Source organism: Gymnoscopelus braueri (assembly GCF_963280865.1).
Source record: "Gymnoscopelus braueri genome assembly, chromosome: 16".
Taxonomy (NCBI): domain Eukaryota; kingdom Metazoa; phylum Chordata; class Actinopteri; order Myctophiformes; family Myctophidae; genus Gymnoscopelus; species Gymnoscopelus braueri.
The window spans coordinates 52,959,566-52,976,068 of NC_137616.1; the positions used below are offsets into that span (position 1 = coordinate 52,959,566).

The following is a 16,503-nucleotide window of genomic DNA, read 5'->3' on the forward strand; positions in this document are numbered from 1 at the left end:
TGTGTTGGAATATACTGAGTTGATGGCTGATGGTATTGCTTCCTTAAATTTGCCCACAGCACTTTCGGATAGATTTCTACCAAATACATTTTTGTCCAATGGTGAGTAATCAATTAATGTAAAATCAAAGGTTATTAAATAGTGGTCGGAGAGGTTCTCATTATATGGGAAGACTATGAGAGGTTCAATTTCAATACCATAGACCAAAACAAGGTCGAGGGTATGGTTGAATTTGTGAGTAGGTTTATCTACACACTGAGAGAAACCGATTGACTCAATTAATGTAATAAACGCTTTACTGAGGCTATCGGTTACTACTGTTGAACTGATAATCGGCTGATTCTTTGACCAGATCCGAGAGCCGCTATGAGAAGTTAGTAAAATCGATATGTAAGGCTTAGGCTGTGAAAACCAACTAGGCTGATGAGTTGTCTGATGCTTATCTAAGAGTTAATGTCGCTCGGGCTCACTGATGAACTCCCTTAGCCATGATGTCAGTCCTGATGAACTCCCTTAGGACTATGATGTTGGTCCTGGACGTTTCGGTTATCTCCATATATGGAGTTCCAGGAGGGGTTCTCTGATGTCAGAGCGATTCTATGTGTTGGAGATTTCAGCTATTTAAACAACAGACAAATTGTGCAATGAAATAATTTGTCGTGCGTCCGTCCGTTGTGTTGGTGAAATTAAGAGCAGACAAGACTGTTAAAATTAAGTGTATTTATTAATCAAGCAGTAAGTTTAAAGTTATAGAAATGTACTTAACAGAGATCTCTGGGCTCACACTAGCTTTCCTTATCAGCAACAAATTGCATCGAGGTCACTTCACAAAGTCTGAGCCCTCCTATCTGTCCCTAGAGCCCCTATATACTGAAATGTGGGGTGGTCTTCAGGTTGGTAAAGACACCTCCTTCGTCTGCCCTTCGCCACCTGACTCAGCATTTCTCTTCAAACAATGGGGGGGGGGGGGGCATTTCTCTCCAACCTGCATCTTTCTAAGATTAGGGAAGGACAGAAAGGAACAGAAACCACAAATGCAGACACATGTACAGACAGATAACCTCTCATCACTCCAACGGCCGGGCCATCTGACAGTTTAACATTTGAAGTTGCTTAATCATATCCCGTTATTAGTTCTATATTTCTGTAAGTTAAATACTGTATACCAAGCCCCTGGTTGTCCCAGGTAGGATGCCAGGTCAGCAACATGTGCCTTCGCCTGTTGTATGTATGTGTTCCTCTTCTATTTACATTCCGATATTGACATTTGGTGTTTTCTAGAATGAAGAGGCATGTCCTGGCTTCAAGTGTGCCAGATTTTACATCTCTCAGAGCTTCCATTGTGAATCTACACGAGTTTATATGCCTAAACCCCCAGATGGCCAGCCTCTTAATAGTTTTGATTTAGTAATAACTAAAATCTACGGCACCCTGTATGACATTTTTATTTTATTGCACCTTACATTTGTCATATTACGGTACATGAATATGTAAATATTTCCCCTTACGATAGAGTATTATGTCAGAAGGAAAACATGAGAATATTTCCATTTCCATTACCAGAGATTCAAAAGGTCTATACTGGACATTTAACCACTATTTATTTATAGACATTTAAGACATTTGGTGTCAATGGGAGAAGAACGCACCAAGTCAAATATGAGTTCCTCTTCCACCCACTGCATGTACAAACCACCACCTACAGTATGCCCTCTAAAAAGCTCTGCATATAAACATAGTAATAGAACCAGTCACCCTTCAGTCTCATTTGTGACAACACCTCTGGATCCCTGTACATTCTTTCTACAGAAATGTCATCATGCGCACACACAACAAAGTCACACCAATCTAAGCCTTAAGTTCGAAGCTGGCCTTGAACTTGCCTGTAGTAGCCATGCTGTGTCTTCAAGCCGTTCTTCATGGTCATGTATTTGCAGTACACAAAGCTAGGCACATTGGGACACTATCAAAACAAAAGGTGGGTTCTCACAAGGGTCAAACACCTTGCCGTCAGGGGAGGCTGCAAGCCAGGGAGCATCAGGGTGAATCACAAGGCCACACAGGTAATAGTCCATGTTCTTCCTCCTTACATACTCAAATGCTGCCTCCATCTCCAGGCCCCTCTTCATGTCAGCTGTTTGTACAGTGCCCCTGAGAATTCTCGCAGCAGAATGACTTGCTGAAGTCAGCATCCTAACATGGCACGCCACTCGGAACCTGGAGGTAGTGTAGTGGTGGAACAGTTAATATAATCACAGGTCACAATGTGATGCCTTATGAGCTTGTAGATCAGCTATTAGAGTTATTGTTGTGCAACACTTGATTGAGAAAGTATTAAATAGGGCTTACAAAAAAATAGTTTTGGTATTCTAATAAAAAAGTTAAACGTAATAGTTAATAAAATAATCAAGTTTCAGCCATACCTGTAAGAGGTCAGTCTTGGCTTGCGCAGTGTTATCCACTCAGAACTGACACTCTGTTGTATCTTCTTAAATGTTCTGAGCTGTAGAAAATGTGACCTGTAGAGACTTAATGTGAAGTTTGCCCTGTTCACTTAGGGTAAAGTATGGTCTGGTCTAGGCAAGTCTGTAATCATCCAGGGGGAGTGGAGGGAACGGTGGAGCATCTTTGTCATGCAGTACTGTATGTGCAGTGCTTTCACTGGGGACTGTTGGTAGGACAGAACACTTCCAGCCTGGACAGGTCCAAAGCGGGAGTCAACCAAGGGTTTATGCAGACATTCCCATGGTTCAGACTAATGGCCTGGACAGGGGGGTCAAAGTTCTTGTATGCCTCTTCAACCTTGAGCACCGAAAGGTCATGGAGAGGTCCAGCAAGAGCCTTGTACAGTAGAGTGTGCTTCTGTAACACAGATGAGTGACACTAGTTGGTATACTCCACATGTTCTATACTTAAGAACTCAACATGTAATAACATTGGGAAATTCACTTTTTTTGTCACTATTTCAATATCACAATAATAATATTTGTTAGTGTTTATCCTATTAGAGTACAGTAGTACTAAAATAGTAGTACATATTTACATACCTAATTCATCCTTCTAAAGTTCTTGTCTTCGATGACTTGGTGATGGTCATTTGACTCTCAGGTCATGGACCTGGTGAGACGAAGGAGGAGCCCGGCCAGGAGGCCACCCACAGAGCCTAGTCCCTCCACGTGCCAGAGCCTCCCCGTGTTCAGGCAGAGTAGTTCCGGAGAAGCGGAATGAGTGGCCCTGTCTTTCCCTATAGGACTGACCGTGGGTAGCTACCTGGGATGTAAGTTGGGGCTTGATCAACCCCGGCTGGGTCACCTGGGCGAGGGTGCATGTTGCGAGACCCGAAACACCCTATGACCCCAGGCTACAACACTGATGATACATCCCAGGTGCATCCATGTGATGTATTCTTTATTGTATGCACTTAATTTAGGAGAGAATATCTCAACTGTTCTTGGCTAATATGACCCCAGGGAACAACTTAGGAACTTTGACTAATTCTCTATCCGGGATGAAATACCCGAAAATGACCACGCCCTCTTTTTAAATGACCATAACCGGTGCACTATACTTCCAACATGGCTCTATCTGCTAAACCGTTGGAGCTACAGATTTACTGAGGTGCTCAAAATGTGAGGGAAACATAGTAAAGTGTAAAATTTCTAATTTGATATTTGACAGAACAGCTAAAAGAAACGTATTACAGTCCAGGGCCATAGGGATATTTTTGCGCAAATCAATCTAAGAGCACCACATTTGTCCCAGATGTAACCCAGGGCATGCTCTAATGATTTAGCAAGGGCGCCCGAGCCAGCGACCTTCAGGGTCATCATAGTGGCCAAATCCAATATGGCCGCCACCTGACAAAGTTTTTGGCTATAACGTTTGAACCACATTTTGAGCTATGAATGCAAACTTGGTGTCTAAATCATGTTTTTTGACAATTAGAAACATGTTTGAATGCTTATCTTTAGGATTTAATCTATCTAGAGGACACTAATTTGATTATCACAAATATGGCTACTATGTTATGAAACAACCAATGTATCTCACAATGTAATTTTATTGAAACAAGAATGATTTAACAGTAGAACTAATTCCTATGATGATAGGCCTACAGCTACAGCTAATACAGTATGTTCAACAATGCTCAGCATAAAGTGTAATACTATATAGTATTACTATTCTATACACCATTGACTAGTATGATATCATACAGTACTAGTCACTAGCCACTGTCAGGATTCATCTACTCTGCTGTGGCCACCACGGCTCTTGCCGGCGTACAGTATATGATGATGACCATATACTCCAATCTTTGGACATGGAAAATCCATCTTTTCAGGCTCCAAAGTAAGGGTGACCAGAGTTTCTTTGAGATACCTGCACTCCTTTTCCCATAGTCAGGGAAGGCTGATGTTGGTCAAATGGTACCAGGTCCCTTGAGAACCTTCCTCCCACCCAAGCTGCACTGATTGAGCATATCAGAACCAGCCAGTAAAGCTTGCGCCATCCTCCTCCACTGTGGCTGCAAAAGTCATGTAGTGGACACAGCAAATGCTGCAAAACTGGAGTCTGCTGCATCTCGATATGTAGATGTTGTGTGATTAGGGCATTAAAAACAGTCATCACCCGAGGAATCAAAAGGACCGAGCACATATAACTGTGTGTGTGTGTGTGTGTGTGTGTGTGTGTGTGTGTGTGTGTGTGTGTGTGTGTGTGTGTGTGTGTGTGTGTGTGTGTGTGTGTGTGTGTGTGTGTGTGTGTGTGTGTGTGTGTGTGTGTGTGTGTGTGTGTGTGTGTGTGTGTGTGTGTGGTATGTATCAGTTATCGCAGTGCTGTTCTGTTGTTGTAGTAACACCAAGACACATTCCTAGCAACGATTTGTTGTTTAGCAATTCACTTTTCTGATTCTAATTTGAACATATTGTTCAAATTCCATACACCTTTGACTATTATCATATCACTTTATGCTGAGCATTGATGTGCATACTGTACTGGTTGTTTCTGTATCCTTTGGATTCTATAGTCATATTATGTTGTTTTGATAAAATTACATTGTTTTCTCCGGTTTGATCTTAACTCATTCCTACAACTACTGTATACACTCAATCTGGATGAAACTTTATGTTACATAACATGTTTGGTATAGTGGCCATATTTGTAATAAGCAAGTCAGAGTGCTCTAGATGGATTCAATCATAAATATGAGCATTCCGATGTGTTTCTAATGCTCAAAAAGCATAAAGTAGACACTAAGTTTGCCAAAAATGTCACTAAGGTAAGTGAAACACATTTGCAAAACGAATATTAAGATAAGCATTCCAACATGTTTCTAATTGTCAAAAAACATGATTTAGACACCAAGTTTTCTCATTTATAGCTCATCTGGTTCCAAAGCTTTAGCCAAAACCTTTTTCAGGTGGTGGCCATTTTCGATTTGGCCACAAATGATGACCCAGAGCATTGCTGGCTCAGGTACCCTTGCTCAATCATTGGAGCATGCCCCGGGTTACATCAATTTAGGTGCTTCTAGACTGATTCACACAAAATTATTCCTATAGCCCTGGACTGTAATATGTTGGCAGTTTCTTTTGCGTTTTTTAGCTGTTCTGTCATAAAATATCAAATTAGAAATATTACACTTTACTACAGTATGTTTCCCTAAACATAAGTATTCTGAACATTTTGAGCGCCTCATTAAATCTGTAGCTCCAACGGTTTAGCGGATAGAGCCATGTTGGAAGTAGTGCACCGGTTATGGTCATTTTAAAAAGGGCGTGGTCATTTTCGGGTATTTCTTCCTGGATAAAGAATTAGTCACAGTTCCTAAGTTGTTCCCTGGGGTCATATTAGCCAAGAACAGTTGAGATATTCTCTCCTAAATTAAGTGCATACATATCTTAGCCAGGTCCTAGAAAGTCAATGACCCCTGCTGGTGGAGCTTCTACACCACAAGTATATAGTTGTAAGGAGTTTACGGTTTTATTTTAGTAGTCTAAAATAAAACTTAGTCTAAAAAAAAAAATTGCAACATACTTTTGTGAGACGTAGCTTTGATCTAAAAAAAATGACAGAAAATGCATTAAAAAACACATCATACAGTCATTACATGTGGTGTTAATGACTGTAATGACTGTAGATCCTATTGCTTGCATGTTAGACTACAACTTTTACTTTGAAGGACAAAGACCATGTGCTTTGACACATGGTCACATGGCTTCTTTGTTTTGATGAAAAAGGTAGACTAAAAGATGACTGACATTTTGAATAATAACCATTTCAGGCTTTTAGATTCCAGATGAATTAAAAAAAACAAAGACAAACTAGAAACAAATTTCCTACAAAAATTTAAGTGTGCCTGCAGTTGGCTGAGGGGCTTTGCCTATAACTTTGCCGTGGTAACGCGTAACGGCAAAGAAAGTAATAGCCTGGTTGGCCCGGTCGTTGCGCACGTTTTGATGTATACATTGGCGGGGCCGTATCAACCGTGTGAGAGGAGTAGCATTTTGGTCCCCTCGGGCGGCCAAAAAAGTAAAGAAAAAAAGCAGCAAAATAATGATTAAAAAAATAATTAAAAATAAACCGAAACTCAGAAAAGGAAAATAAAATAACTGAAAAATGTAAGGTAAAGATGAGCATCTAAAACAATGTTTAAAAAAAATCTAATATTTTTTTAATATATAAACAATTACTTTATATATGTGACTATTATATATTTGTTCGCAGACCCCTATTTAGGGGGGGTAAGCGAAGTTTCGGAGCATTTTGGGCAATTTTCAGATACCGGAAGTGAATAAATCCACTTAGCATTAAAAACATAATTGAAAAATCTATAAAAAATAAACCCAAACCTAAAAAAGGAAAATTAAAAAACCAAAAAATTGAAAGTAAGAATGAGCATCTAAAATAATGTTTGAGAAAAATCTAATAATTTGTTTTAATATATAAACAATTACTCAAATGGTTTTGAGTGCTTGTTTCACCCACTTCTGAAGGTCTGACGCAAAAACTGACCATTATAAATTCACTTCCGGATATGACGCATTTGTTCGCAGATCCCTATTTAGGGGGGGTAGGTGAAGTTACGATACGATACAATAATACTTTATTGTCAGTTTGCACTGAAATTTGTCTTGCGACCCAACAGCCATGTATGCAACATATAACACATTTGACATGACACAAGAAAACAACAAAATACATACATAAAGACATGCAAAGACAAGAGCAATGTCCACCACTCAGCCTACCCCTGGCCTATAACTCCTGATTAAGCCTCAATGTCGTCTGATGGACAAAGGACCTCTTCAGTTTGACCTTATTGTATGTAGGAACACCGTATCTCCTTCCTGAAGGCAGCAACCTATATTCTCCATACAAAGCATGGCTAGTGTTTGAAGTGATATTCCTTGCCAACCTTATCATACTGTCATTATACGTAGATGTATAGAGCCTCTGAAGTGGTTGTCCAACAATCTTTGAACAAATGTTCACTTGCTGCAGCAGTTGTGACTTTAAAGCTACAGACAGACATCCATACCAGGTGGTACTACAGTACTGCAGAACACTCATAATAACAGAAGTGAAAAACAAAAGAAGAATCTGTCTACTAGCACCAAAATATCTCAGACGGCGAAGGAAATAGACTCTTTGTTTTGTCTTCTTACCCACTGATTAAATCTGGTCTTTCCATGACAAAAGGTGGTCTATTACTACTCCTAGGTATGTATACGAACATACCTGGTTGATCTGTTCACTATGACTAGTAATGGGGGATCTGTGTATCTCTAGTGGAGCACCAAAAACAATCTCTTCTGTCTTTTTTGTGTTAATGATAAGAGCGTTGTTATCACTCCACTCCACGCTGAGGTCACGGTGCAAGCCGCAGAGCAGCGCACACGGAAGAGCAGAGCAGAGCAGAGCAGAGCAGAGCAGAGCAGAGCATTTCGGGCAGTTTTCAAAACCGGAAGTGATAATTCCACTTCCTGTTGTGATGCATTTGTTGGCAGACCCCCACTTAGGGGGGGTGCGCAAAGTTTCGGAGCATTTCGGGCACTTTTTAAACCGGAAGTGAAGAGGTCCACTTCCGGGTTGCACCATTGAGCTCCATAGCCCTCAGAGAGTGTTTGGGGGTTAAAAAATAAAATAAAATAAAAAAGTTGGGGGAAAAAAAATGAAGAAAAACATTTTTTGGAAAAAGAAAATATCGAAGAAAAAAAAAAGTTGGAAAAAAAAATTCTCCACCCAAAAGAAATGTCCACCCATCAACCTGCACTCTTAACCGGATCTGTAACCGTTAACATGATGTGAATGGGGGACTATAAGGGGGCGTGGCTATGTGGTTGGGGGCGTGGCTACGTGGTTGGGGGTCCCCGGACCCCCAACACCCAAACTCTTTGATAACCAGTTGGCCGTGTGGCCGATGAGAGGAGAAGACATCCAGGTCCACTTCAATGTAAAAGGTTCATAACAAAGGCCACCTAGATGAGGATGATGATGATGAAGGCTGCTTTTTTAGAATGAGTCTGAATTTGGGACTGAAAAGGGGGCGTGGCTACGTGGTTTTGCCGATTACGTCGCCGTGGTAACGCGAAACGGTGAGAAAACTAATGCGGTAAGTGGGCCGGTCGTTCCGCACGTTTTGATGTCTACATTGCCACTAACGAGTAAACCGTGTGGGAGGAGTAGCATTTTGCGTGGTGCATGCGGCCAAAAGGGGCGGAGTTTCGGATTTTTTTGTGAATAACGTCGCAATGGTAACGCGTAATTGCGAAAAGCCCATGGTAAAAGCTATGCAGAGGTGTCAATAATCTTAACCTCAGCTCTGACAAGCATTCAAGACTGGCTTATAGATTCATGTCTGCTCTTGAATGCCAAAAAGACAGTCTGCATTGCCTTCTCCAAAAGACCAGTTGTGTTGGAGTCCTCAAATGTGTTTCTGGGTGGGGAGGAACTTGAACTTGTCCCAGAGTTCAAGTACCTCGGAGTCATACTAGACTCAACCCTAACTTTTAAAAAACATATGAAGAAAGTCACAAATACGATTAAATTCAACCTTCAAAATTTTTTACAAATTAGACCCTTCCTGACAGTTGGAGCTGCCAGATCGTATCTTCACTGTATGATCCTATCACACATTGAATACTGTTTTACAAACTGGTCTTGCACAGGCGTGACGATTCTAAAACCCATCGAACAGCTCTACAAAAGTGCGCTCAAGGTGTTTGACAGGAAGCCTCACTCTTATCATCATTGTAACATACTCAGGAGGCTCAATTTTTTTTGCTTCGACAATTTCAAAAAGTTCAAACAGGTTGGGGTCATATACAAGACCTTACATGGTCTATGCCCGCCCCCCCTAAGGGAATTCATTAAAAGGAAGCCTGAAAGAGGAATCAGTACCAGAGCAACCACTCGAGGAGATTGTGAAGTGCCGCACCGGCAAACAACCTTCGGTCAAAATGTCCTCTCAGTACAGGGTTGTGTAGCATGGAATGGCCTTCCTCTACATATAAGGGATTGTGCTACATTTCCATCTTTTAAATTCAATGTGAAAAGATGGTTGCTTGAAAACCAAAGCTGCAACCATTTGTGATCATATTTTAGGTTCATTTTTAGGCTATGTGATGTTATGTAATTGTATTTCACCGTTTGTCTATTTTCTGATGTTATTGTTTTTCTGATTTTATGTTTTGTGTGAGGACTGCGGATGAAAATTAGCATCTTTGCTAAATCCGGTGTATTTACGTTCATGTGACGTTCATTAATATGCTCTGTCCTGTCTAAATAAACAAATAAAGTTACGGAGCGACAAACTTTTGCGGCGTGAAATAAACTTGGATTAATAAGTATGGCGGATCTCAATAAGTGTTTTGCCATTACATGGCAGGCACACTTAATAAAGGGCTTTTTCCTTTGTCAGTCCCAAATCAAAAAATGCCAAAATACTAATCAGAATATCAGAAAAATTGAGCATTTTCCTGATTTTTTTGGTGGGCTAGAAAATTGGAAAAATGAAGCCATTATTTGATTTTTATTCTGGGATGAAAAAAAACCATTTTGAGCTTTTCTCAGTGTCAGTCCCAAATCAAAAGACGCCAAAATACTAAGCAGAATATCAGAAAAATGGAGCATTTTCCTGATTTTTTGGTAGGCTAGAAAATTGGAAAAATGAAGCCATTATTTGATTGTTGGTCTGGGATATAAGTGACTTTGTGGAAAGTACTTAATAAGTGAATTAAGTACTTATTCCAAGTACTTAGTTACTGGAAATATTTGTGTATGTTCACATTATTTGAACCGAATAGATTTGTACCAACTGAATGACAGCACACACTCATCAAACAGAGTAGGCACCGCTTACTCACACTGGGTGTGATTTTTTCTTACATGTTCAACTTTGTAGTTAGATTTTATTTAGTTATAGAGCTTCACAAGAATGTTGTTGTTAACTCATCTTAAAGAAGAATCTGAAAATTGTAAGGGCATAAAACCCTTTTTGTTATTCTCATTCTCATTTGATATTATTCAAATAAAAGGGACTTATTGAGAAACATGTGTTTTTCTTTACAAATCAAGACAATAGCCTAAATTAATAATCAAATAGCCCTCAAAGCTGAAAAAAAGGAAGTTTTAAAAATATATATTGTATCGAAAATCGAATCGAATCGTGACCTTAAAATCGAAAGTCGAATCGTGGATTAGGCGTATCGTGACACCCCTAATAAACAGTGTTGTGTGATTGTGATGATGACAGAGATGACAGAAACAGTGTTGTCAGAAACAGTGTTGTGTGATTGTAATGATAACAGAGGTGACATAAACAGTGTTGTGTGATTGTGATGATACCAGAGGTGACAGAAACAGTGTTGTGTGATTGTGATAACAGAGGTGACATAAACAGTGTTGTGTGATTGTAATGATAACAGAGGTGACATAAACAGTGTTGTGTGATTGTGATGATAACAGAGATGACATAAACAGTGTTGTGTGATTGTGATGATAACAGTGTGATTGTGATGATAACAGAGTTGACATAAACAGTGTTGTGTGATTGTGATGATAACAGCGGTGACATAAACAGTGTTGTGTGATTGTGATGATAACAGAGATGACATAAACAGTGTTGTGTGATTGTGATGATAACAGAGATGACAACCAGAGTCAGAAACCAGAGGCTCCAGCAGCCAGCAGCACAATGAGTGGCATCTACTCTTCAGACGTCAGTGATGAACCTGGACCTTCACACTCAAAGTAAGATCACTGATCAGGAAACACAATGTTGTGATGGAATCCTCTTACATTTAGTTGGTTAGAGCTGTCTATTGAAACACACACACACACACAACATACTGATTATTTGAGTACAACAGACCACAATGGAAATAAGACATTGAGGCTTTTTGTGTTATATTTTTAGCTGACTTTTGACTGTACTACATGTACTGTTAACAATCGTGTTAATAAAGTATTCAATCAATCAAACACATATATGCGCGCACACACACACACACACACACACACACACACACACACACACACACACACACACACACACACACACACACACACACACACACACACACACACACACACACACTTAAGTCATGCACTACCTAATGTTGGCTCAGTATGGTGATTACCATGGATCTAGTAACTAGTGATGGACGAGTAACTGACTAGTTGAGTACTAGTTATGTACTAAACACTGAACACCAGATGTTGTTGTCAATGAAGGATCCAAATCAGTTTCCATTCTTGAAGTGGCCTGCACCTTAGACTCTAGCTTAGAGGAAGCTTTTATGACTAAAGTCATTAAATACCATCACAGAGCTAGGCTATAGGTGCAATCTACTTGTGTTTATCTTTGGCAGCCTAGGACATGTACGGTTAGTTGTAAGAGGCTTCCAACAACTTGGGATGCCAAAAAATCTGTGCAATCTCTTCTACTATCGGTAGCCGCCAAAATAAATATGTTTGTTTATTGTTTATTAAGGATCCCCAATAGTCTACACCGTAGTGGAGACTATTCTTCCTGGGATCCAGGCAAAAAAACATCCAAATACAAATCATAAAATCCAGTACAACATAATCAATGTTAGTGAACAAAAACACAAACTTAGAGAACAGCATACATTAAAAGTAAAATAAGAATAATAACAAAACAGGATTGTCCGAAAATACTAAAGATAATAACAACCTAATTTCATTTAATCTAATTTCCTTTCTGATTATTGCTTCCTTAAGTTTATTTTTTAAACCAAATGTATTTCTAGTTAGAGTCAAATGTGGGGGGAGCACATTCCAGTATGCCATGGCTCTGTACATTACTGTTTTCTTAAGTGCATTGATTCTGGGCAGAGGTAAAGTAAAGTGACCACTTGATGCTTGTCTAGTATTATAACCATGTCTTTCATTTGCAGGTAATAGCTGTAAAAAAAACCCAAAGGGTCTCTGTGAGGAATACACATTCTTTAAAAACAGAATAAGGCTGCATGCCAGTCTTTCATAGCCTGGTAAACCCTCCCTCCGGAAATCTCATTTCCATTTGATTTCAGAAGTGAGTCTGGCCTGATCGCCCATTCTGCAATATTGGCTGCAGGCTGAGTTGGGCGGAAGTAATACCGTTGACTGACAACCCCTTCAGCCAATGATATTTTTTCCCCTTCAGCCAATCAGCAGTTCACCAGTCTAATGTGACGTCAACGGGACTTTTGAGACAGCCAAGCCCAAAATGGGTTGCCTTATTCGGGTACATGGGTGTCACTGCCCACCCCTACCGGTTCTCTACATTTTTATTTTTAAATAGGCTTTGTCATGATTAATTGACCACATATATGAAGTTAAACAACTAAATTCTATCCAAACGATATCTTATAAGTAAATTCCGTGCCTCAAAATAGAAGTTAGAGAGCTTTTTGAAGTCAAAAAATCGCGGAGATTATAGCGGACAGAAAAAGATGGCTGCCATTCGTGTTTTGGGCTCACTCGAACTCGCCACCTGATTGGCCAACTGTCGCTGTCAATCACAGAACGATGTGCGACGACGCTGATAGGCTCGGTTAGCTGGTAATTCCACTAGAAACCCCCACAATGGGCTATCAGGCCAGACTCACTTCTGAAATCAAATGGAAATGAGATTTCCGGAGGGAGGGTTTACCAGGCTAAGTCTTTCATCCACCCTCCTCCATGACAGCCTAGCATGCATAGCATCTACACTACTCCATCATATTATCCAAACACACACACACACACACACACACACACACACACACACACACACACACACACACACACACACACACACACAGTCAATGTTCTCTCCCCATCACAGTGAAATAACACGGATTACAAGTCCGTAAATACACAATATTTTCGAGCTGCGTTCGCTTCCAGCGTTCGCGCGTCTTACTTGTATTATCCAAACTACTCCTAACAGAGCAGTGAAGTGCTAGTCTTGCCGCTCTGTTCTGAGCAAGCAGAAGTTTACCAAGTTCTTGCTTTGATGCACTAGACCAGATAACAGGACAGTAGTCCAGATTTGACAGAACTAGAGATTGTATGACTAGTCTAATTGTTTTGTTAGTTAGCAGATGAGCACTCCTTCTAATGGCATTGTTAATGGGGGTTTGTGAGTAAGGACTGTCATTCTCACCACTGTATTATTAATCTGATTGGACCATGACAGTGTTTCGTCAATTCTGACACCCAACAGTTTGACTTCTTTAACCTGCTCAATAGTAGCACCCTACAAGAGAGGCTTAATTTCTGATCTGTCCTTAGAGCATATTTAGAGCCTATTACCATGCATTTAGTTTTTAAGACTTTCAACTTCAGCTTATTTGCCATGATCCATTCATTGTTGTGTGTGGGTATTAGTCCAAGATTTCCTGACTGTAATTTTTTTTACAGCACCTTGTAAATATGTGTCCACAGAGAGAGGAAAATCAGTACTTGTGTCCTGACTGAGGAGCCGTCCAGGTGTGCAGTGTGTGACCAGATTCTGCCCGATCCAGTATCTATTCCCTGTGGAGACCAGACCTGCAGACAATGTATCACCTCATCCTGGGGTTAGAGTTGGTTCAGTGTCAGACAGTGTTTTATTTGTATTGTATCCTGTTTTTACTCTGGCAATGTAAATTATAAACCATATATTTCTATAGGATATACAGTTATGATTGGACGTGTGTTTAACATTGATGAACTGTTGTGTTCCAGTGGTGAGCTGTTTGGTTCCAGTGATGAACTGTTGGGATGTCAGTCTGCAGGATATTTTAAAGCCACACATGATCGTTGTGACAAAGAGGTTAGAAGAAGGTCAGAGAACCTCCATCAACAAGATCTACACAGAGCTCTACATCACAGAGGCACACAGTGAAGGGGTTAATCAGCAACATGAGGTGTGGCAGCTTAAGAAAGCATCCAAGATGGAGAAGAACCTCCTTGACAAGCCAATCCTGTGCTCTGACATCTTCAAACCCTTACCAGGCAGAGTGAAACCCATCCGAAGTGTTCTGACAAAGGGCATCGCCGGCATTGGAAAAACATTCTCTACGTACAAGTTCACTCTGGACTGGGCGGGGGGCGTGGCCAATCAACACATCAATCTCTTAATTCCGATGTCGTTCCGGGAGCTGAACTTGGTCAGACATAAGCAGTACAGTCTTCTCACACTGATCCATGAGTTCCATCCAACATTGAAGAAGGTCACAGCAGAGCAGCTTGCTGCCTGTAAGACTGTGTTCATCATTGATGGTTTAGATGAAAGCAGAATTTCCCTGGACTTCCACAACAATGACATTGTTTCTGATGTCACAGTGACATCATCAGTGGGCGTGCTGTTGACCAACCTCATCAAGGGGAATCTGCTTCCCTCAGCTCTCCTCTGGGTAACTACCAGACCTGCAGCAGCCAATCAGATCCCTCCTGAATGTGTTGACAGGGTGACAGAAGTACGAGGGTTCACAGACCTCCAGAAGAATGAGTACTTCAGGAAGAGATTAAGTGATGAGAAGCTGGCCAGTAAAATCATCTCACACATCAACGCAACAAGGAGCCTCTACAACAAATCTCACATCCCACTCTTCTGCTGGATCGCTGTTACCGTTCTGGAGCACATGTTGAAGACAGACAAGACAGAACAGCTGCCCACGACCCTGAATGAGATGTACTGCCACTTTGTGCGGGTCCAGACAAGGAGGAAGAATCTCAAGTATTCACAAGACGTGAATCAACAGGAGCTGATGGAGTCTGACTGGGAGGTTCTTCTGAAGCTGGGCAGGCTGGCATTTGAACATCTGGAGAAAGGTAGCATCATGTTCTACCAAGAAGACCTGGAAGAGTGTGGTCTTGATGTCACAGAGGCCTCCCTGTACTCAGGAGTGTGCACAGAGATCTTCAAAAGAGAGAGTGTGCTCTTCCAGAGAAAGGTCTACAGCTTTGTTCATCTGAGCATTCAGGAGTTTCTGGCAGCAGTTTACCTGCAGCACTGTTTCAATGAGAGAAGGACGGAGGTGCTGAAGACATTCCTGGAAGGTTTCAACAGTGACAGTTCCCTGGATGACTTCCTGAAGAAAGCCATGTTCAAAGCCCTGAAGAGTAAAAACGGCCACCTGGACCTCTTTGTCCGCTTCCTTCATGGCCTCTCACTGGAGTCCAGTCAGAGACTGTTAGGAGGCCTGCTGGGTCAGAGAAAGAACAGTCCAGAGAGCATCCAGAGAGCCATCAACAACCTGAAGGAGATTGACTACGATGGCTCTCCTGACAGATGCATCAACATCTTCCACTGTTTGATGGAGATGAAGGATGACTCAGTACTGCAGGAGATCCAACATTTCCTGAAGCCAGAGAACAAATCAGAGAAGGAACTTTCTGACACCCAGTGTTCAGCTCTGGCCTTCATGCTGCTGATGTCAGAGGAGGTTCTGGATGAGTTTGACCCTCAGTCATACAACACATCACCGTACGGGCGATATAGACTGCTGCCAGCTGTGAGGAACTGCAGAAAGGCTCGGTTAGTATTCATGTGAATTTCAATCATACTAAAGCTTCAGTCAGTCATTTTAAACATCACTAAATATTCAACTAAACTGTTTTGTACTTTTAAATGAAAAATATTTTACATTATCAATTATACAAATACTGTAAAACATTGGGTTATATACAGCATCTACAATAGTATTATTATTAATATATATTTTTTGTGGTAGTAATATTAGTAACCGAAGTAAAGTATGAATAATGATAGCATCGCATTAATGATTGCTTTCATTTAAACTCAGTGATATGTTACATTATAATATTACTTCAGATATTGCTTCTACATTTCACACAAAACACCCTAGAATGAAATACAAATATACTAGACATGATATAGGGCATAACGGTGGTGACCATTTTCTGGTTCCATCGATCAAGACCCCATTCATTTTTCCCATAGAGATTTCCAGAAATATTTATATCAATTATTTCAAGCCTAGAATCAAGCCATCCAGGATCCTGGTG

General features: G+C 40.7%; 1 protein-coding gene across 1 annotated transcript in view; it reads left to right on the forward strand.

The window, feature by feature from the left end:
- Positions 1-5,267: 5,267 nt before the first annotated feature.
- Positions 5,268-16,503, forward strand: part of LOC308103085 (NACHT, LRR and PYD domains-containing protein 3-like) — a gene marked incomplete at both ends in the record, with an annotated part of 51,525 nt that continues 40,289 nt past the window's right edge. Inside the window, 4 exons of the mRNA XM_080452934.1 lie at positions 5,268-5,278; positions 11,149-11,253; positions 13,936-14,069; positions 14,218-16,012. Of these exons, the coding sequence (XP_080309060.1) occupies positions 5,268-5,278; positions 11,149-11,253; positions 13,936-14,069; positions 14,218-16,012 (2,045 nt within the window). The remainder of the gene's footprint in view (positions 5,279-11,148; positions 11,254-13,935; positions 14,070-14,217; positions 16,013-16,503) is intronic.